The following is a 22,923-nucleotide window of genomic DNA, read 5'->3' as shown; positions in this document are numbered from 1 at the left end:
AAAATGGGTAAATTTAGAGCAATCTCTATTTTCTTTGCTATTAAAGCCCATATAGAAAACACATCCATCAACTTACAACAATGAACATGATGTATGCACAGTACCGGCCTGTATGCTTATCCCACACCACCATGAAAAATATTACCGGTATATATTTATCTTAAAAATAGTTAGTCCCATCACGGTGGGTAATATTCACTCTGTACAGGGTAGGTGTAGATCTAGATTTTGTCTGGATCAGAAGGAGCCTATACAAACAATAAAAAATTAACATCAGCATATAAAACTATTTGGTAGCATGTATCAAGTAGCGTGTTACCAACAATTCAAAGTACCTTACAGTATTTATCAGGCAAAATAGACAAAAGTAGCCCTCTAAGATTTATCAACTCATCCATCCATCCATCCATCCTTTGCCTACATTTGATTGCATCCTTCCACCACATTTCAAAGGCACAAGTTCTCCCTTCAGGCACGGATAAATAACTACAGTACAATCAATTTGTCATGAATTGCAGGTGCTCCAATACAAAGCTAATCCGAGGTTGATCACTGGGCCGTGACAGCAATTTGCGTGACAGTGTTAATGTCTTTGCGTGACAGTGTTAATGTCTTTGCGTGACAGTGTTAATGTCGTTTCAGAACACAGGGAGAAAGTCTTGCTACATAATTCCCCATGTCTTCTTGGAATGATGCTCTTCCTTCACACTGTCAAAAGTCCTCTAGGGACCATCCCTAGTCCAGTTGAGTGGCCAGTAGCTAGTAGCCACATGCAGGGTTCCAGCCATGTGATCTGAGGACAGTGGCCAGACATGTCCAGCTTTGTTGACTGGTTGTCTTACACCCACGTCTCAGGTTGACTCCTTGGCCCTTTAGGCTTCCCAAAACGAGTCCCAAATCCTGGAGAGAACACATACTGTTCTGAAATGTGTCCCATCACATTCTTTAAATTAGATTTGCATTGATGTGTCTGGTGAAGGCTTACCAAAAGTGAACACTGATGATGAGGCAGAGGTACCATAAGGAGGAGGTGGTCCAGAGTGGGTTGGTACTGGTGGAGGGGCAGACTTTGCTGTGGGAAGAATTTGTTACCATTTTAGCTGCTAGAGGTGGGAAATCTACAGTATGTTCCAGACAGCAGATCCATTTACGTATATACCTGTTACTTACGTTTCTGTCTGAGTTTGAATAACTTCAGGCTCTGAAAAATAAAAACAGAGACAGCTGGCTTTAGATGACAAGACATACCCAGATAATAGCAGAGAATATTCTGAGTATAGAAACACCAGATCCTCTATTTCTAAAACAATAGATAACGTCTGTGAGTTACTGTAATTCTATGTACATAGTCATTACCTTTGTTCTAGACATGGCCTTCCCACTGTTCTTGTCTGATTTGTCTTCTGTAGTCCCAGTGATGGTTGAGGTGCTGTTGTCCACAGGCTGCTGAAGCTTCATTTCAGCTGAGAAACGGTCATTAGATACAGTATGTCACAGTTATGGAGACATTTTGTAAAAGTTTAATTCAATATCATCAAGAGTCAAGAGTAAACGGGAATAGGGTGGATGTTTGGATTAGAGTGATTTAAATACTCTTAATAAGGAGAGGTCATATTTACATGGGCCTGTGTTTAGTTAGTGAGACAGAGTTGATAGTTGTAATTGCGGGTCTATGTTCTGTGTGTTGCAACTCACCACTTCCTCCTTCAGTCATGGCCACAACGGCTGGAGCAACCAGAGGAACAGTAGTCAGGGGCTCTGTAGAGAAAATGTAGACAGACAAATTGTAAAGTACTGTATGTTCTCTCAAACATCAGATAGCTCAAGGAAGGAGTACTTCTGACATTAGTTCTCATCATCATGTCATCAATTACAATAAGAGTAAGTAAGTAGCCTTGCACGAGCTGGAATGGCTCATAGGAGAATGATCCTATAGAGCTTGACAGCTTGTAGTCCTATAACCCGGAAATGAGTTACCTCTGGTTCGTTCAGCCATCCCTATGTGAAAAATGAATTGTGAAAGAATATGGTTTTGGAACAAATGTCGATAATAAGGTCTGAGGTTGGCACAGGCTTAGGAGATCTTATACGTTTTGTTCTATGAGATAATTGCAGTCAGTTAACATGATCATTATGAAGCCTTTATGTGTTTTATGTGTTTCTTTAAATTACATAAATTCTTCAAAATTCACAAAAAGAGATGTTAGCTGAAGAAGATTCTCATAGGACAAAACCTATAAGATCTCCTAAGCCTGTGTTTACCACATACCTTATTTTCAGCGTTTATCTAAAAACCCTACAAAAATGCCATTCATTTTCTCCATAGACTTTGTCCAACGAACCATGGTGGAGTTAGTGCCTACAAAAAGTTGGCATTACTATTTATTTCTATATCCTGTTTCTGTGGTTTGAGGTAGCTTGATATACAAGTACACCCACCTGGACAGGACACTAGTCTATCGCAAGGCCTTACCCCAATCTATCTCCAGAGACACATTGTGTTCCATCATTTACAGTCTTTGGTACGACTCGGTGATCAAACTTCCAACCTTCCAATTTCAGGGCAGACACTAACCACAAGGCCACTGAGTGTGTATAATGATGCTTTTCAGTGATTTCTATTAGTGCCTTTTATTGTGTGAGGGAGCAAAGCCAAGAGCAACCATTTGAAGTTGACTTTTCTCAGTCACAGATGGCCTTTCTCAGTCACTACTGAGAAAACAGCTTACCTTGCAGTGAACTCTTTACACGGACACTCTGAGGGAAAGGTTTAGAGCATTGTATTAATGTTCTTATGTATTTACAACAACTGGAACATATGAGCCATAGCATGAATCACAAGGAGGACAAAAATGCTCAGGGCATTTAATATCCCTAAAGGGCATTTAGCAAAGATAAGTTCATGACACAAAGGGGTGGGTGGCAGCATCCTGTACTAGCTAGATGTACCCATTAAATACACATGACTCTAAGAGTAAGAGTCTCTACTGACCATAGAAATTGAATAACTAGAACCATCCCCATTCTATAAGCATTAGTTCTATGAGGGTGACTACCACACCTCCTTATAGTCTTGACAGCTACAGCACCCAGAGTCTGTTAACGTCTGTTACCTTGCTCCGATTCATGATTCCATCCAGGAATCCTATGGGTTGGGAGTTCCCTGCCCACTCTGAGGACGTACCGATCCTCTGATGTGTGGTTGTGGTCTGGCTGCTGCTCTGACTCTGCAGGCAGGGGGCGCTGTTCTGATCAACTGCAACTGCCCAAAAATTATACAATGTCAGTTTAGTACTACACAGAGTAGATACATTACCTTGATTGACACACACAGAGCCGTTTACATATTTTTAAATTCTGTCTGGAGGATTAACATTTTGACAGTAGCCTATTCCTAGCAGCACTATCATGGTGATGATGATGATGATGATAATGATGGTGGAGGTGGTGGTGATGAAAAGGCATGTGCTCACCTTCTTGAGTGACCAGGATGAAGGATTCTGGGGTTCTCTCAGGTAGAGGGGAAGTCAGACTCTCTGAGCCTTCACAATGAAAAAAAACACAAGTCAATGAGGTTCTACATGGAACACAAAAGGGTTCTACCTGGAACCAAAAGGGTTCTACCTGCAACCACAAATGGTTGTTCAAAGGGTTCTCCTATGGGGATAGCCAAAGAACCCTTTAAGGTTCTAGAAAAAAACATTTTTTCTAAGAGTGTATAGAAAAATAACATTGCAAACATAAAATGGGTGTCACTTTTGCTTACCTGGAGGTGAGAGAGGAGGGGCCAGAGGATAGGGAGGTGGAGGGGGAGGAGGAAGGTTTACTGATGTACAGGGAGCAGGTACAGAATATCTAACTGGGGGAGGCACTGTAATGGGTGGTGGCACTGTAACCGGGGGTGATCCTGTAAAGGAAAAAAAGGCCAAAAAGACTGGGATAAACATCATTTGCACATGACATTCTCTCCATTTTATCATACTGATTGTTTTGTGTGACAAATACCTGAGAGTGTTGTCATTTTTACTTTTAAGCTTTTGCTCCTCATCCGAGATCTCTTCTCCACCAGAGCAGGAGTGTCCACTGAATGTCCAGACCACTCTTTCTCTTCTGACTTCTGGCCTACCATCTCCACGGGGACTGAGAGGGAAGGGAAGACAGGAGTGCTCCTACCGGCATCGTTGGCCAACACAAAGGACTCTGGCGTTCTCTCTGGCAGTGGGGGGATAGGCGAGGGGGGACTCCCTTTGGGAGAAAATGAGTTAGAGAAAAAATTTATGTTTGAATACTTATGAAGAAGAGCTTATGATGAGTATTATGAGTGTCTTCAAAGGCCCTCCACTCACCGTTCCCCCTGAGGGCTTCAGCTGCAGCATTAGGAGGGATGATGACCTCTAACCTCTCAGGTTTAGAGATGTTATCAGGGCGCTCTGATGGGCCCAGGAAAAGATTTCGTGACATTAAACATATAGTATATATATATATATATATATATATATATATATATATATATATATATATATATATATATATATATATATATATATACAGTGCATTCGGAACGTATTCAGACCCCTTGACCTTTTCCACATTTTGTTACGTTACAGCCTTACTCTAAATTGGATTTGTCCGTAGAGCTCCGAGACAGGATTGTGTCGAGGCACAGATCTGGGGAAGGGTACCAAAAAATGTCTGCAGTATTGAAAGTCCCCAAGAACACAGTGGCATCATTCTTAAATGGAAGAAGTTTGGAACCACCAAGACTCTCCCTAGAGCTGGCCGCCCGGCCAAACTGAGCAATCGGGGGAGAAGGGCCTTGGTCAGGGAGGTGACCAAGAACCCGATGGTCACTCTGACAGAGCACAAGAGTTCCTCTGTGGAGATGGGAGAACCTTCCAGAAGGAAAACCATCTCTGCAGCACTCCACCAATCAGGCCTTTATGGTAGAGTGGCCAGACGGAAGCCACTCCTCAGGAAAAGGCACATGACAGCCTGCTTGGAGTTTGCCAAAATGCACCTAAAGACTCTCAAACCATGAGAAACAAGATTCTCTGGTCTGATGAAACCAAGATTGAACTCTTTGGCCTGAATGCCAAGCGTCACGTTTGGAGGAAACCTGGCACCATCCCTACGGTGAAGCAAGGTGGTGGCAGCATCATGCTGTGGGGATGTTTTTCAGCGGCAGGGACTGGGAGAATAGTCAGGATCGAGGCAAAGATGAACGGAGCAAAGTACAGAGAGATCCTTGATGAAAATCTGCTCCAGAGTGCTCAGGACCTCAGACTGGGGCAAAGGTTCACCTTCCAACAGGACAACGACCCTAAGCACACAGCCAAGACAACGCAGGAGTGGCTTCGGGACAAGTCTCTGAATGTCCTTGAGTGGCACAGCCAGAGCCCGGACTTGAACCGATCGAACATCTCTGGAGAGACCAGAAAATAGCTGTACAGCAACACTTTCCATCCAACCTGACAGAGCTTGAGAGGATCTGCAGAGAAGAATGGGAGAAACTCCCCAAATACAGGTGTGCCAAGCTTGTAGCATCATACCCAAGAAGACTCGAGGCTGTGATCGCGCCAAAGGTGCTTCAACAAAGTACTGAGTAAAGGGTCTGAATACTTATGTAAATGTGATATTTCCATGTTTTTTTTCTAAAATCCTGTTTTTGCTTTGTCATTATGGGGTATGGTGTGTAGATTGATGAGGGGAAAAACAATTTAATCAATTTTAGAATAAGGCTGTAACTTACCAAAATGTGGAAAAAGTCAAGGGGTCTGAATATTTTCTGAAGGCACTGTATTATATATATATATATATATATATATATATATATATATATATATATATATATATATATATATATAGTGATGGGATATACTGGAATATCAACCCAAAGAATGGGCCATGCTTTAAAGCCAACTAAGCACTCTCAAATTCTTTATTGATCTAAAAGAGTAAGCATACAGTATCACAACATTCACCTGTTCCAGCAGCCAGTACATATGATTCAGGGGTTCGCTCCGGTAATAGAGGTGGACTGTCTTCATCCGAGGAAGCTACAACCGCACCTGGGGCAGCGTTGGTGATGACAAGGGCTGGCAGCTCCATCGGCTGGCCGTTAAGGGTCATACTTGACCCATTGAAATAGGGGTTCTCTGTCAACTTGCTCAGTGGAGCCAGCTCCTCCTCATTATCAGCCCCTCTGGGAGCCTCAGAAGCCAGGGGTGAGGTCAGTGAAGAGTCAGGTCCAAAGTAGGGGTCCTCCACGGTGAGACAGAGGGTGTTGGAGATGGAGACCGCAGAGAGCACTGGTGGTACCAGTCGGTTGATCTCTACATCCCTCTCCACCTTCTTTTGCTCCATGGCTCTCTGACAGAATTCCTGAGTCCTGAGTGCCTGAGGGGTTATGATGGGGATGCTGAGGCTGGGCTCTTGTCTCAGGTCCTGGCAGGTGGGCAGGTTATCAGGCTTTGTCGGTAGTGGGTATGGTGGTCTCTGGTCGATGGGCCTGTTATTAGGCTGTGTCTGTAGAGGTTGTGGTTTCTGGTTAACAGTCTGTGTTGGTAGGGAATTTGGTCTCTGCTGTTCCCTCTGCCTGTCCCTTGCTCTCAGGGCATTGAGGATGGCTGAGGGGGAGCGCGTAGCTGCGTCAGACAGTGGGTCACCATCATGCACCGCTGCTGAGGCAGAGAAGGCCACTGGTAAGACGTGATTGGATATCCCATCAGGCTCCTCCCTCTCTGAGTGCCTGCAACACAATATGAGTTATTTAGCCATTCTATTGAAGAGGCATTTCTCTCTCTGTGTGAGAAAGAGTATTGGTTATTGTGACATATTTTGCTATAGAGATATGCATCCAGCAATGCACCATGAAAAAAGCTTCAATTGTCAGATCTATGGTTGATGGGGAAAAGCATTTACTGTTCTGTACCTGTGCTCTGTCTGTGGTTCTATTTGATGCTGGGGCACAGGTTCTGGTTCCTGTTCAGCTTCAGACGCCTCGCTGAGGTCAGAGAGCTCACTGTCACTGGGTGTAGGGGGTGAGGGGGCCACTGGCACCTAAACAGTTAAACAGAATCACACGCTTACTCACTCACCCTCTGAGAAAGTATTTACGTAGGCCACAGATCACTGGCCTTAGTTTATGTGGCTGTGTTGCTCCATTCCAGTGCCTGTTGCTACAACATCCCCAAACAGCCAGCTTGGTTCCCCTAGCCAGAGTCTCTCTGTGTGTTTGAGATTACACAACAGTCACACTGTGCAGAATCATTGATCTACAAATCACCTTGCATCCCAAATAACTACTCATTATGTGATCGGGATTAGTGATTCAGCACCTCATCTTGATATAACTGTTCCCCGTCAAACACGCTGTCTGTCTCACCTCCTCTGTGCAGGAAGGCGGTGCTGGTGCCATGGACAGCAGATACTTCTCAAACAGGAACTTGATGGTTCTGTACACTAGCTCATACTGTTCCTGTAGTCACACACAAAACCAGTTATTTTAGTGTTAGATCCCATATCAGCTGCCCCGGCGAGAGATTACACAGGGGGAGTTTCTACTAACATTATAAATTGCAAAGAATATGTGGCTCTACAGATGTAGGATCTTAATTTGATCAGCCTGTTGCAGGAGAACTGTCCTGCAATGCAGGAAATGTAAAACATGTAGTGTATTTGAGATTTTAAAAGGCAAATGAAGCCACTTTGAAATGTCAGAATTGATTGCTGCCAGACGATGGTGAGATACAACTTTGTGATAATAATGTCTCAGGTGGAGGCCTGTCACACTGAGTGTACAGAACATTAGGAACACCTGCTCGTTCCATGACATAGTCTGACCAGGTGAATCCAGGTGAAAGCTATAATCTCTATAATCCCACCTCAATGTCAACTCAATCAGTGTAGATGAAGGGGAGGAGACAGGTTAAAAAATGATTTTTAAGTCTTGAGACAATTAAGACATGGATTGTGTATGTGTGCCATTCAGAGGGTGAATGGGCAAGACACATTTTTTTAAGTGAACGGGGTATGGTAGTAGTTACCAGGCGCACCGGTTTGAGTGTGTCAAGAACTGCAACGCTGCTGGGTTTTTCACGCTCAACAGTTTTCATGTGTATCAAGAATGGTCCAGCACCCAAAGGACATCCAGCCAACTTGACACAACTGTGGGAAGCATTGGAGTCAACATGGGCCAGAATCCCTGTTGAACGCTTTCGACACCTTGTAGACTCCATGCTGCAACGAATTTAGGCTGTTCTGATGACAAAAGGGGGTGCAACTCAATATTAGGAAGGTGTTCCTAATGTTTTGTCCACTCAGTGTATGTGGTTATGCTCAAATATTACTATGAAGTGAAAACGCTACCTTGGTCTAAAGTAGAAGCCTGTCACAAAGTGTCTGTGTATGTATGTGATTATGCAGCTAATAGCATTATGTAGAATACTAAGTGAGAATGCTACAGTGTCTTCAGAAAGTATTCATAACCCTTGACTTATTCTACATTTTGTTGTGTTACAGCCTGAATTCAAACTAGATTAAATATAAAACATTTCTCACCCATCCACACACAATACCCTATAATGACAAAGTGACATAATGACATACTGTAAGTATTCACTCCACTTTGCTATGACACTCTAAGTTGCGTTCAGGTGCATCCAATTTCCTTTCATCATCCTTGAGACGTCACTACAACTTGTTTGGACATGATTTAGAAAGAAGCACACCTGTCTATATAAGGTCCCACGGTTGACAGTGCATTTCAGAGCAGAAACTATATCATGAAGTCCAAGGAACTGTTTGTTGAGCTCCGAGATAGAATTTTGATGAGGCATATATCTGGGGAAGGGTATAAAACTATTTCTAGAGTGTTGAAAACTTCCAAGATCACGGTGGTCTCCATCATTGGGAAATTTAAAAAATATGGAACTACCCAGACTCTGCCTAGATCTGGCTGTCCGACCAAACTGAGCAACCGGGCAAGGAGGACCTTGGTCAGTGAGATGACCAAGAACCCAATGACCACTCTGACAGAACTACAGAGTTCCTTGGCAGAGATGGGAAAACCTGCCAGAAGGACAAGTCTCTGCAGCACTTCACCAATCTGGGCTTTATGGGAGAGTGGCCAGACGGAAGCCACTCCTGAGAAAATGGCACATGACAGCACACCTGAAGTTTGCAAAAAGGCACGTGAAAGACTCTGAGAGCATAAGGCAAAACATGATGTGGTCTGATGAGACAAAAATGTAACTCTTTGGCCTGAATGCAAAGTTCTATGTCTGGAGAAAACCAGGCACAGCCCATCACCCATCTAACACCATCCCTACCGTGAATCATGGTGGTGGCAGCATCATGCTATGGGGATGCTTTTCAGTGGCAGGAACTTGGAGACTGGTAAGGATAGAGGGAACAATGAATGGAGCCAAATACAGGAAAATCCTTGATGAGAACCTGCTTCAGAGTGCAAATGACCATAGACTGGGAGCAATTTACGTTCCAACAGGACAATGACCCGAAGCATACAGCCAAAGCAACACTGGAATGGTTTCAGAGCAAGAATGTGAAAGTGCTTGAGTGGCCCAGTCAAAGCCCAGACTTGAATCTCATTGAAAATCTGGGGAAAGACTTGAAGATCGCTGTTCACCGCTGCTCCACATCTAACTTAACAGAGCTTGAGGAAATCTGCAAGGAAGAATGGGAGAAAATCCCCAAACCCAGATGTGCAAAGATGATACAGACATACCCAAGATAACTCAAAGCTGTAATCGCCGCCAAAGGTGCTTCTACAAAGTATTGACTCAGGGGTGTGAATAATTACGGAAATTAGCAAACTTCTAAAACATGTTTTCACTTTGTCATTATGGTGTATTGTGTAATTCAGGCTGTAACAACAAAATGTGGAATAAATCAAGGGGCATGAATACTTTCTGAAAGCACTTTACCTTGGTCTGAACCACAGAGGGCCTCTGTGTTCTCATGTCCTGAACCAGGTCATAGATGCTGAAGTCTTCTTTGAGCCGCTGGAAATAAACACAAAGGCACTCAATGACGATCAGTAAGGTGACTGTACACACATACAGTTACAGATAGGATAGCTTTCAGTACACCACAACATAGATACAGTAGTCTTTGGTCCTCTGCTCTCACTCGGGTTCAGAGGAGATGGTACAGTACAGGGTAGGGTAGGTACAGTTCTCACCTGTGTTTTCACCAGGTTCCAGGTGTAGTCGATGGCACACAGTGCTCCTGTTCTTCCACAGCCAGCACTGCAGGGACAAACAGGTTGAACAGTGTCAACATTAAATACATTATATTAATTAAGAAGAACAAACATGTAGAATATATAAATACAAACTCTTTTCACCTAGCATGCTCCTGGCCCACACTAACAGATAGAGACTGTCAGATACACTATATATATACAAAAGTATGTGGACACCCCTTCAAATTAGTGGATTCAGCTATTTCAGCCACATCCGTTGCTGACAGGTGTATAAAATTGAGCACACAGCCATGCAATCTCCATAGACAAAGATTGGCAGTAGAATGGCATTACTGAAGAGCTACGTGACTTTCAACATGGCACCATCATAGGATGCCACCTTTCCAACAAGTCAGTTCATCAAATTTCTACCCTGCTAGAGCTGCCCTGGTCAACTGTAAGTGCTGTTATTGTGAAGTAGAAACGTCTAGGAGCAACAACGGCTCAGTCGCGAAGTGGTAGGCCACACAAGCTCACAGAATGGTTACAACACTCACTACCAAGTTCCAAACTGCCTCTGGAAGCAACGTCACCATGGCCGAGCAGCCACACACAAGCCTAAGATCACCTATGCGCAATGCCAAGCGTCGGCTGGAGTGGTGTAAAGCTTGCCGCCATTGGACTCTGGAGCAGTGGAAACGCGTTCTCTGGAGTGATGAATCAAGTTTCACCATCTGGCAGTCAGACGGACTAATCTGGTTTGAGGGATGCCAGGAGAACGCTACCTGCCCCAATGCATAGTGCCAACTGTAAAGTTTGGTGGAGGAAGAATAATGGTCTGGGGCTGTTTTTCATGGCTCCTTAGTTCCAGTGAAGGGAAATCTTACCGCTAAAGCATTCAATGACATTCTAGATGATTCTGTACTTCCAACTTTGTGGTAACCGTTTGGGGAAGGACCTTTCCTGTTTAAGCATGACAATGCCCCCGTGCACAAAGCAAGGTCCATACAGAAATTGTTTTCGAGATCAGTGTGGAAGAACTTGACTGGCCTGCACAGAGCTCTGACCTCAACCCCATCGAACACCTTTGGGATGAATTGGAACGCCGACTGCGAGCCAGGTCTAATCGGCCAACATCAGTACCCGACCTCACTACTGCTCTTGTGGCTTAATGGAAGCAGGTCCCCGCAGCAATGTTCCAACATCTAGTGGAAAGTCTTCCCAGAAGAGTGGAGGCTGTTATAGCAGCAAAGGGGGGACCAACTCCATATTAATGCCCATGATTTTGGAATGAGATGTTCGGCGAGCAGGTGTCCACATACTTTTGATCATGTAGTGTATGTGATATGAGAGCAGCCTAGTTTCCCATGGAGAGTGAACTGTTCCAAGGGAAACATGCCAGTAAGCAGATCTGTCACTTCATATGATGATACCTTCCTATCCTCACCCCTGACTCTAGGTTAACTAACTGAGTAGAGAGGAGAGCATGATTCTATGGCATGGGCATGCCTGATGCCTGTGACTGAACATTCCGTTCCTGGTGGTTCATCTATCTACTAGGAGGTGTGGGTATGTTGTGACGCCTCCTCTATACCACGCCTGGATGCCAGCCTGTTACACAGACACTACTATTAACTGACTACTGAAGTGTTATGCCATCTGACTGGGGCTTATTTAAAATCTGTAGCAATTGGGCCTAAAATAGGATGCTAAAGACTGCCTATTATAGCCTTATTATAGAGAGCAGGGGGAGGGGATAACGAGTGTTGTGGCAAACTAATTTTTTCTGGAGTGTTGTGCAACACGACTCAAGCCTATGTCAAACACATTGAGCAACTTTCAAAGAGGAGACCTGTGGCCACCGCTGAAATTTCCGTGTGTCACTGTTGTCGCAGTATGTAAACAAGCAATGTTCTCTCTCTCGTCTTACTCATGTAAGACAGACGACTGAGTTAAAGGAGGACAGGGTTTAAAAACACAACCCTTTGAACATTCATCATCACTAGACTCTCAGATAGCCCAAGGCCTTACAGCAGGTTAGCGGTAACCATGGCGAGAGATAGTAAGAGAGAGGGGGAGATGTACAAGTGCTTGTTTGCACACCCACAGTGGTCTGTTGGCCAGCCGCCCACACACTCTTCCTGTCTGTGTGTCTAAGAGAAGGGGGAGGTGACTGAGCTTAAAGGGGTCTACAACAGGATGCCCACAACAGGGTGTTCTACTCACAGAACAATCACTTTTTCATGATATATGACCCCACAGCATATGACTGCCTAGCATCAGCCACAAAGGGAACCTATAACTGTAGAACTATTTACCATGCTTTATTGACTCTCCGTTTCTGACAATGATTCAAACTTCAGGTTAACGGTGTACTGTGTTGGTGTAATTCAGGACTGATTCACTGTTGTGAGGTGTGTGTGTGTGTGTGTGTGTGTGTGTGTGTGTGTGTGTGTGTGTGTGTGTGTGTGTGTGTGTGGTGGGAGCTTGGAGAGATGACCTGCAGTGTATGCAGATGGGCACGTCCCCATGGGCCTGGTAGGACCTCATCTCCTGCAGCAGCTCCAGGATGGGTGGGATGGTGTCAGGGACCCCATGGTCGGGCCAGTTGATATAGTGCAGCTGTCTCAGGGTCCGGCACCACTTATGGAAAAACCACAGAGTTCAATATTAAAACAGACAGAGGGACACACCAGGAGACATGTGAGACCCCTACCCCATGAAATAAAATCAAAGTTTATTGGTCGCGTACACAGTTTAGCAGATGTTATAGTGGGTGGGGTGAAATGCTTGTGTTACTAGCGCCTAACATTGCAGTAAAATGTCAAACAAGTACACAAATTAATCAAAAACTAAAATCAAGAAATCTCAGAACGATTCCAATTAACAACCCAAATAACACTGTATCAGTAATCCAAGTGCAATCTATGCGTATATACACCGAAAAGATTATACGAAGAATGATATGTATAGCAGTTGATTTATTAGAGTGAGCTATGTTAAGAATCCAGTATCTAAATATGCGGTGTGAATAAACAGTGTAACTAAAATGCAATGTACAATAGTAGATATCTTAGAATGAGCTATGTTAGGCTTCCCAATTGGCGCAGCGGTCTAAGGCGCCTTGTGGCAGGCCGGGCACCTGCAGGTTGACTTCGGTCGTCAGTTGAACAGTGTTTCCTCCGACGACACATTGGTGCGGCTGACTTCCGGGTTAAGCGGGCAGGTGATAAGAATCGCGGTTTGGCAGGTCATGTTTCGGAGGACGAATGACTCGACCTTCGCCTCCCCCGAGCCCGTTGGGGAGTTGCAGGGATGAGATAAGATTGTAATTGGATCACAATTGGATATCAAGAAATTTGGGAGAAAAAGGGGGTACATTTTTTGAAAACAAAATAAAGAATGAGACACCAACAGAGGAGCCATGTGCGTCCACAAGCAGTGGACAAATCAGATATCAGCAACCACGGGAGGACCCCGGTGCAGCCAGGGATGAACATGAACATGTCCTTTCTAGCTCAGCTGGTAGAGCATGGCGCTTGTAACGCCAAGGTAGTGGGCTCGATCCCCGGGACCACCCATACACAAAAAATGTATGCACGCATGACTGTAAGTCGCTTTGGATAAAAGCGTCTGCTAAATGGCATATTATTATAATGAGCTATGTATATAAATACACAGTGTGAAAAACAGTATAAAAGAAACAGGAAGTGTCCAGCATTAGGAGTCTAAGGGCCCGGGCTTCTACTAAGCTAACATATGTAATTGTTTTAAGATGGTCATACCAAGGATCATTTAGCTATTCAATTCTGAATTTTAGGACCCCTGTAGGTATAAAAAAATATATTTTATGAAACATTGAATTTGTACTTACTGCTATTAGCCCATGGAAACACATTGAATAAAAGATTCATACATGGAAAAACAGATAGTCCAAAAATAAATCAAGTTTGCCAAAAAACAGTAGGTCATTCTGGTTAGTCAATGTCCAGATTTCAGTTTCCATTTAACCCATCTAAACAGTAGGCTACAGTTCCCTTGACATGCCATAGGCCTATTTGAATCACCGTAAACCCGTCTGCCCCACGGATATAACCTCGGGGACTGCGGGTTATGAGTTAACCTGCGCATCACTAGTGTGGGAGTGTGTGCAAAAAAGTCTACCTTTGATGTATTTAATTACTGAAATGCTCCGCACCAAAGAATACTGCAAAGCATACTACAATTCCACCAACAAAATATTCCATCACAATTTAGCGATTTTAAGCATGTATCTATCTCTTGTCCGCAGATTCTACACATGATCGTTTCTAATTTACACTCCATCTCAGTTTATAATAAGGGTATAAACAGTTCTTACATTACGATAGGTCACCCTCAAGTTTCTGCTCACATAGTCCCCTTTACTCTCCTCTGAGTCCTGTGCACAAACACACACAGTTGGCAGCTTAGCATTATTTTCACACAGAAAACCTGCAGACGCTATTCTTTCTAAGGAGGGAATGACATTAGTATACTACATGTACTTCACACGTGCGTGATTATTAATGTTTAGGCATATTTAAGGCATATTTGAGCAGAGCCCTATAACTTAGAATCCCAGAGGAAAAAGTACTAAGCACATCAAGGGACTTTTGTACAGTGCATTCGGAAAGTATTCAGACCCCTTGACTTTTTCCACATTTTGTTATGTTACAGCCTTATTCTAAAATTGATTAAATTGTTTTTTTCCCCCCTCATCAATCTACACACAATACCACATAATGACCAAGCAAAAACTGGTTTTTAGAAATGTTTGCAAAAATATATATATATTTATTCAGACCCTTTATTCAGTGCTTTGTTGAAGCAGCTTTGGCAGCGATTACAGCCTCAAGTATTCTTGGGGATGACGCTACAAGCTTGGCACACCTGTATTTGGGGAGTTTCTCCCATTCTTCTCTGCAGATCGTCTCAAGCTCTGTCAGGTTGGATGGGGAGCGTCGCTGCACAGCTATTTTCAGGTCTCTACAGAGATGTTCGATGGGGTTCAAGTCCGGGCTCTGGCTGGGCCACTCGAGGACATTCAGAGACTTGTCCCGAAGCCACTCCTGCGTTGTCTTGGCTGTGTGCTTAGGGTCGTTGTCCTGTTGGAAGGTGAACCTTCGCCCCAGTCTGAGGTCCTGAGCGCTCTGGAGAAGGTTTTCATCAAGGATCTCTCTGTGCTCCATTCATCTTTCCCTCGATCCTGACTAGTCTCCCAGTCCCTGCCGCTGAAAAACATCCCCACAGCATGATGCTACCACCACAATGCTTCACTGTAGGGCTGGTGCCAGGTTTCCTCCAAACATGATGCTTGGCATTCAGGCCAAAGAGTTAAATCTTGGTTTCATCAGACCACAGAATCTTGTTTCTCATGGTCTGAGAGTCTTTATGTGCCTTTTGGCAAACTCCAAGCGGGCTTTCATGTGCCTTTTCCTGAGTGGCTTCTGTCTGGCCACTCTACCATAAAGGCCTGATTGGTGGAGTGCTGCAGAGATGGTTGTCTTTCTGGAAGGTTCTCCCATGCACTGTCAATTGTGGGACCTTATAGAGTCAGGTGTGTGCCTTTCCAAATCATGTCCAATCAATTGAATTTACCACAGGTGGACTCCAATCAAGTTGTAGAAACATCTCAAGGATGATCAATGGAAACAGGATGCACCTGATCTCAATTTCGAGTCTCATAGCAAAGGGTCTGAATACTTATGCAAATAAGGTATTTCTGTTTTTTATTTGTAATACATGTGTAAAAAATTCTAAAAACCTGTTTTCGCTTTTTCATTATGAGGTAGATTGATGAGGACATTTTGTCATTTAATCCATTTTAAATAAAATACTTTCTGAAGGCACTGTATGTGCCTGTATCTTTTTGTATCTGGCTTTTCAATAAGGTTGCATTCATCTAGCATTTATGACTATAGTGTTGATAACGTAGTTATGGTTAGGAGGCCGGTTGTCTTGTGAGAGGACAAGAGAACCAACCAAAGCAGGAAGTGGTCAGAGAGAGGGAGGAAGTAGCCTACTACTTACGCAGTAAATAGTAAACGGGCCACACACAAATGGCTCCTCTTGTTTCTCCGGCCAGTAGCGCTCACACTTTTTCTACGAAAGAGTATGTAGGTCACATTACAAACAATCTGTCTTCAATGTGCAACAAGCTACAACACTGACCTGATATTAACCACAATCTATGATTATGAAATGCAGCGTAATAATAGAGCATAGTATACATGAGCATAGCGAGTGACTTACCCTGCCCATCTCATACTCCCTGCAAGCCATCACTATGACCTGATAGAAGACAATATCACCATCAGTGCATCAGTACAACATCACCAGAGAGAGCGAGAGAGACAGGGGGGTCGTTCCAGCTCAAATAGCACAAAAAATAGGATTTCGACACCCACCATCTCAGATTGTTCTGAAGTCGTGGATGAACAAATAATACTCAGAGCCGCAGTTCCATACTACTCATCAAGCATACAGAACTGATAATAAACTCAGCAAAAAAGAAACGTCCCTTTTTCAGGACCCTGTCTTTCAAAGATAATTAGTAAAAATCCAAATAACTTCACATATCTTCATTGTAAAGGGTTTAAACACTGTTGCTTGTTCAATGAACCATAAACAATTAATGAACATGCACCTGTGGAACGATCATTAAGACACTAACAGCTTACAGACAGTAGGCAATTAAGGTCACAGTTATGAAAACTTAGGACACTAAAGAGGCCTTTCTACTGACTCTGAAAAACACCAAAAGAAAGATGCCCAGGGTCCCTGCTCATCTGCTTGAACGTGCCTTAGGCATGCTGCAAGGAGGCATGAGGACTGCAGATGTGGACAGGGCAATAAATTGCAATGTCCGTACTGTGAAACACCTAAGACAGCGCTACAGGGAGACAGGATTGACAGCTGATCGTCCTCGCAGTGGCAGACCATGTGTAACAACACCTGCACAGGATTGGTACATCCGAACATCACACCTGCGGGACAGGTACAGGATGGCAACAACAACTGCCCAAGTTACACCAGGAACGCACAATCCCTCCATCAGTGCTCAGACTGTCCGCAATAAACTGAGAGAGGCTGGACTGAGGGCTTGTAGGCCTGTTGTAAGGCAGGTCCTTACCAGACATCACCTGCAACAATGTCGCCTATGGGCACAAACCCACCGTTGCTGGACCAGACCGGACTGGCAAAAAGTGCTCTTCACTGATGAGTCGCGGTTTTGTCTAACCAGGGGTGATGGTCAGATTCGCGTTTATCGTCGAAGGAATGAGCGTTACACCGAGGCCTGTATTCTGGAGCGGGATTGATTTGGAGGTGGAGGGTCCGTCATGGTCTGGGGCGGTGTGTCACAGCATCATTGGACTGAGCTTGTTGTCATTGCAGGTAATCTCAACGCTGTGCGTTACAGGGAAGACATCCTTCTCCCTCATGTGGTACCCTTCCTGCAGGCTCATCCTGACATGACCCTCCAGCATGACAATGCCACCAGCCATACAGCTTGTTCTGTGCATGATTTCCTGCAAGACAGGAATGCCAATGTTCTGCCATGGCCAGCGAAGAGCCCGGATCTCAATCCCATTGAGCACATCAGGGACCTGTTGGATCGGAGGGTGAGGGCTAGGGCTAGGTCCATTCCCCCCAGAAATGTCAGGGAACTTGCAGGTGCCTTGGTGGAAGAGTGGGGTAACATCTCACAGCAAGAACTGGAAAATCTGGTGCAGGAGATACACTGCAGTACTTATTGCAGCTGGTGGCCCCCCCAGATACTGACTGTTACCCCACAGTGAGAGGACGTTTCTTTTTTTGTTGAGTTTATATCTAATCTAATCATCAACAACAAAAATCTCATCTATATACTCGTTGTTGGGGTGGGATTGGTGTGAGGTATGGGGAGTCCGTCGATGGCTTTTGACCACTTCTTTAGATTCCTCATGTCTTACTCATTGTTTGAAAAAAGTTTGGTCCAAATTGGATGTTAGGTACTATAATTATTGAATAATATAGGAATCCTAGAAATTAAAAAACAATCAATTAGCTTAATTTTTCAGATATCGAATTCTATTTCAACAAAATAATATTTACAGAATGCTTATCCTATCTGTTTCTAACTACAGAAATGATTTCCGAACAATCTGTGATGGTGGGTGTCATGGCTTGCTGAAATGACATGGAACAACCGTAGAGAGAGATAGAGAAGAAGAGAGAGAAGAGAGAGAGAGAGAGAGAGAGAGAGAGAGAGAGAGAGAGAGAGAGAGAGAGAGAGAGAGAGAGAGAGAGAGAGAGAGAGAGAGAGAGAGAGAGAGAGTGACACAAACACACACACAGAGACAAACAGACAGACAGACAGACAGACAGACAGACAGACAGACAGACAGAGTGGTACCTCTATGTTGTACTCCCAGAGCATCCTCCAGAAGTCCAGCACGGTGTGGGGCAGAGGGCCCTGAGTGGCAATGTAGGCCCTGGACCCTGACACTCCCTGGGGGTACAGAGCATAATGGTCACACACCCTGGGACTCTACTGCCGATACTCTTCTATTGTGTCTTCTAGTACACCAAGATCAAGTCCCGCCACCCTACCTTGATGAAGCTGGCATTGATGTAGTCATTGTCATTCTTGGAGGTGGTAAGGGTCAGCTTCACTCTGCTGTGGTCAACTGAGGGGAGATGAAGACAGTATTGTAGTGAATACTGCATAAATATACCACTTCAAACCACTGCATTAGACTGTAACTGTAAACCGTGACTTACAGGGAACAATGTCCTTGTATCGGTTCTTCTTCACATTCTCCTGAGTCTCTGCTACCTTTGTGGGGTACGTTTTGTCAGTGCGGTACTTGGTGGACTGGCGTTTGAGCCTCTGCAACAGTGAAAAGTGAGTCAAATATTAGAAAACACAAGGCATATGTTTGCATGTGCAGGAGGGAAAGGGTTATCTCAGTCTATCACCCAGACCTGTGTGGTTAAATGTAAGGGTGTCTAAAGATCTTGTTCCTCTGGGGAACTGGAAGTAAGTAGCCGTACAGTCAATGACATTGCAGTTGTCACAGTTCCTATGTTTGTATGTCTGAGTCTAGTAACTGCCCAAAAGGGTTCATCAAAGAGTTATTCTATGGAGACAGCCTAAGAACCGTTTTAGGTTCTAGATAGCACCTTTTTTTCTAAGAGTGTAGAGTCAGTGTTAGAGTCACATCCATGTACTGTACACTCTGTGGGTAACCCTGTGACACCACACCACTGCCAAAGCTTAACGTCAGCTCTGGCATGGCTCAGACTTACAGCCATTAGCTTACTGGAAACATACAGTGCATGGCAACAGACTAAGAGAGGACATTAGTGACTCCAGTCAGGGTAGTGAATGAGTGACACTCAAAATAAAGACCCAGAGTGTCCCTCCCTGGTCCTCTTGCAGTTCTAACAGACAGCCCAAACAGAAGGCAGAGAGCAGACATCTGCACCCTGCAGAGCTCTTTTTGTTCCACACACGTAAGTTCTGTTCCCCTGGGTGGTCAGGATGGAAGGGACACGACACAAGCAGGGCGGCAGGTGGAGCGGAGAGAAGGGAGAGGGGAGGAGAGGAGAGGAGAGGAGGCCCAATGCCCTCAGTCACAGAGGTGTCCCTCCTCACCATGGTGATGGTCCACAGGTGATGTCATCCATGGGAACAGGACAATGGGGTGCCCAAGGCAGAGTTTTAGTTAAAGTGCACTTATGATTAGTGGGGCCTCACTTGGCCCCACTAACAGGCTTCTGTGATATCCCATTTGCAATTGTAAAGCTAGTGTCAGTCAGTGTGTGTTTATGTGTGTGTGTGTGTGTGTATGAGTATGTGTCTGTGTGTATATGTGTGTGTGTGCATTAGTGATGCACGGGTTAGCTGTTTGTTCACCTGCACCTGCCCTCAATTGCTAATAACCCATCCACAACCGCCTGACTATGTGTGATAAAGTGAAAATCTGATGCAGCACCCAACCCTAACCAGCAAATATAGAAAATGGGCAACAGGCTACTGTCAAAGACTGAAGAACGATTTCTTGACAGGGGGTGCAGGATTTTTTTGTTGCCAATCATCACACGTAACATAACCGGCACTACTATCTTCCTCTTTTACCACTTCCCCAAATATTTTACCAACATTACTTTTCTGGTCCTCCCTTCTCTTTATTTTCAACTCTCCTTTCGCAGCTTTTGTCTTACTGAATTAAACTTCGACAATGTCCTTTGTGCCTCCGTCGATTGACTTTAACTTTGTCTGCCCTTCCCAAAAGCATTATTTGGCAATTGGCTGTGTAGGCTATTTGGCGCGTGTAGGCTACAGTTAAACCCTAAAGTTTAGGCTTATGCAGTAATACCAGATAGCCTAAAATAATGAAAGAAAAACCTCAATGTAGCCTATATGAATTGCACAATAATTATACATTTATGGATTTTTTAAGGTATTGCTTCTCTTTATTCAACCCGCCTGCCACCCACCCGCCCTTCAGCCACACAATATTTATGACCCAAATCCCGTCCGCGGGTTATTAGTCAACCCGCGCATCACTAGTGTGCATGTATGTGCGTGTGTATCAGTGGTGGAAAAAGCACCCAATTGTCATACTTGAGTAAAAGTATAGATACCTTAAAAGAAAGTTACTCAAGTGAAAGTGAAAGTCACCCAGTAAAATACTACTTGAGTAAAAGTCTAAAAGTATTTGGTTTTAAATATACTTAAGTATCAAAAGTAAATTAAATTGCTAAAATATACTTAAGTATCAAAGTAAAAGTATAAATCATTTCAAATTCGTTAAATTAAGCAAAGCAGAGGGGCACCATTTTCTTGTTTTTAAAAATGTACTGATAGCCAGGGGCACACCCCAACACTCAATACATTATTTACAAAATATGTATTTGTGTTTAGTGCCAGAACATAGGCAGTAGGGATGATCATGTATTCTCTTGATAAGTGCGTGAATTTCACAATTCTCCTGTTCTGTTAAGCATTCAAAATTGTAAAGAGTACTTTGGGTTGTCAGGAAAAATGTATGGAGTAAAAAGTACAATATTTTTTCTTTAGGAATGTAGTGAAGTAAAAGTAAAAGTTGTCAAAAATATAAATAGTAATGTAAAGTACAGATACCCCCAAAAACGACTTAAGTAGTACTTTAAAGTATTTCTACTTAAGTACTTTACACTACTGGTGTGTATGTGTGCATGTGTGCATGCGTGTCCTTGCAAGTGCATGTGTGTATGTGTGTGTGTGCAGGGTGGTGGTGCTGGGGGCTCTTTCTGCATCAATAACATAGCATTTGGACTGACTGACACAACCCATACAGAAACAACCCATACAGAAACAACCCATACAGAAACAACCCATACAGGAACAACCCATACAGAAACAACCCATGCAGACACAACCCATACAGGAACAACCCATGGAGAAACAGCACAACAGAAATAGTATGTCTCTCCTCTGAACATGGCGTTCTTTTGTCAAATTCTTCTTGGGACATTGGCAGAGTTCTGCTCAGTGGAATAACAGTTTGACTTATCACAACAGCACTCTCTCTTTGTCCACACACACTCACATAAAAACAAATACACTCACTCACATGCTCTCTAAGCTCAGATAAACTGTAAACATTCAGCATCACAGCACAGGTGAAGTCCGCACTAAATCCACTTTTTTATACAAAGAGAAAAGTGATCAAACAAATAGATTAACTCACAGAGAACTCCCCGGTGAAGCCACTCTCTGCTTCCTCCTCCTCAGCCTCCTTGCTCTCCACTTGAGCCAGGAAGCCCCTCAGTATCCAGGCTTGCTGCTCCATGGCTGGGCTGCTGGGGCTGCGCGTGTGCTGCTGCTGCTGCTGCCTGGCATGTCAGGACACAGAGGGCCACGGGGCCATGGACAGGGGGCCCGCTGTCAGGGTCCGGGTGGCTGGGTGTGTCTCTGTTCCAAGGGGCCTGGTAAGAGGTGCTACTCTACATCACACTGAGGATGAGGAACTATGCTAAGGCACAAGGCACTGTCAGAGCTGTCCTCAGTTCAAGGAGGCAGCAGCAGCAAGCTAAAAGGTTCTGTGGTCAGATTAAAAATATCACCATGCCCCCTTGTGTTTCTCTCACTGGGTCCTAGAGCCAGCAACTTATGTCTCTCTCACTGGGTCCTAGAGCCAGTCTTTGTGTCTCTCTTACTGGGTCCTAGAGCCAGCCACTTATGTCTCTCTCACTGGGTCCTAGAGCCAGCTACTTGTGTCTCTCTCACTGGGTCCTAGAGCCAACTCCTTGTGTCTCTCTCACTGGGTCCTAGAGCCAGCCCATTGTGTCTCTCTCACTGGGTACTAGAGCCAGCCCTTGTGTCTCTCTCACTGGTCCCAGAGTCAGCCCTGCTCCGGAAGCACCTCATCAGGGTGTGTGAGGAAGAGAGAGAGAGAGAAAGAGAGAATGAAAGATACAGTGAGAGAAGCACAGACACAAACAGAGTGTACTATGGTGGCACCTAGTGGAAGGTGTGTAGAATTTCTTCATTGAATGGTCCTGGAGCAGAATGCCCCCCCAGTACATAGACAAATAACTATTTCAAGCAGCATAGACCTATACATTTTAAAGTTGTATTTTATGATTATGGATGATTAAACCAAAACCAACTTCATCTGAGCCTAATACTGTATAGTGAAATGGAACAGGGTGAATAATGCCATATG

General features: G+C 44.2%; 1 protein-coding gene across 1 annotated transcript; it reads right to left on the bottom strand.

Annotated features, from left to right (window-relative positions):
• Positions 1-34: 34 nt before the first annotated feature.
• Positions 35-22,248, bottom strand: ptpn22 (protein tyrosine phosphatase non-receptor type 22). Its single transcript, XM_084184888.1, has 24 exons — positions 21,946-22,248; positions 18,989-19,097; positions 18,818-18,894; positions 18,621-18,716; positions 16,478-16,516; positions 16,256-16,327; positions 14,565-14,624; positions 12,705-12,847; positions 10,202-10,268; positions 9,945-10,022; positions 7,385-7,477; positions 6,932-7,059; positions 5,982-6,748; positions 4,347-4,430; positions 4,006-4,245; positions 3,767-3,907; positions 3,474-3,542; positions 3,114-3,262; positions 2,730-2,757; positions 1,696-1,758; positions 1,357-1,463; positions 1,171-1,201; positions 986-1,072; positions 35-900 (listed from the first exon to the last, which is right to left on the bottom strand). Exons 1-24 carry the CDS (start codon positions 22,045-22,047, stop codon positions 839-841), a joined length of 2,892 nt encoding a protein of 963 aa, XP_084041014.1. The 5' UTR covers positions 22,048-22,248; the 3' UTR covers positions 35-838.
• Between the last annotated feature and the right edge of the window lie 675 nt (positions 22,249-22,923).

Source organism: Coregonus lavaretus, assembly GCF_964263955.1.
Source record: "Coregonus lavaretus genome assembly, chromosome: 20".
NCBI lineage: Eukaryota > Metazoa > Chordata > Actinopteri > Salmoniformes > Salmonidae > Coregonus > Coregonus lavaretus.
This window is presented reverse-complemented; position numbering and strand designations above follow the sequence as displayed.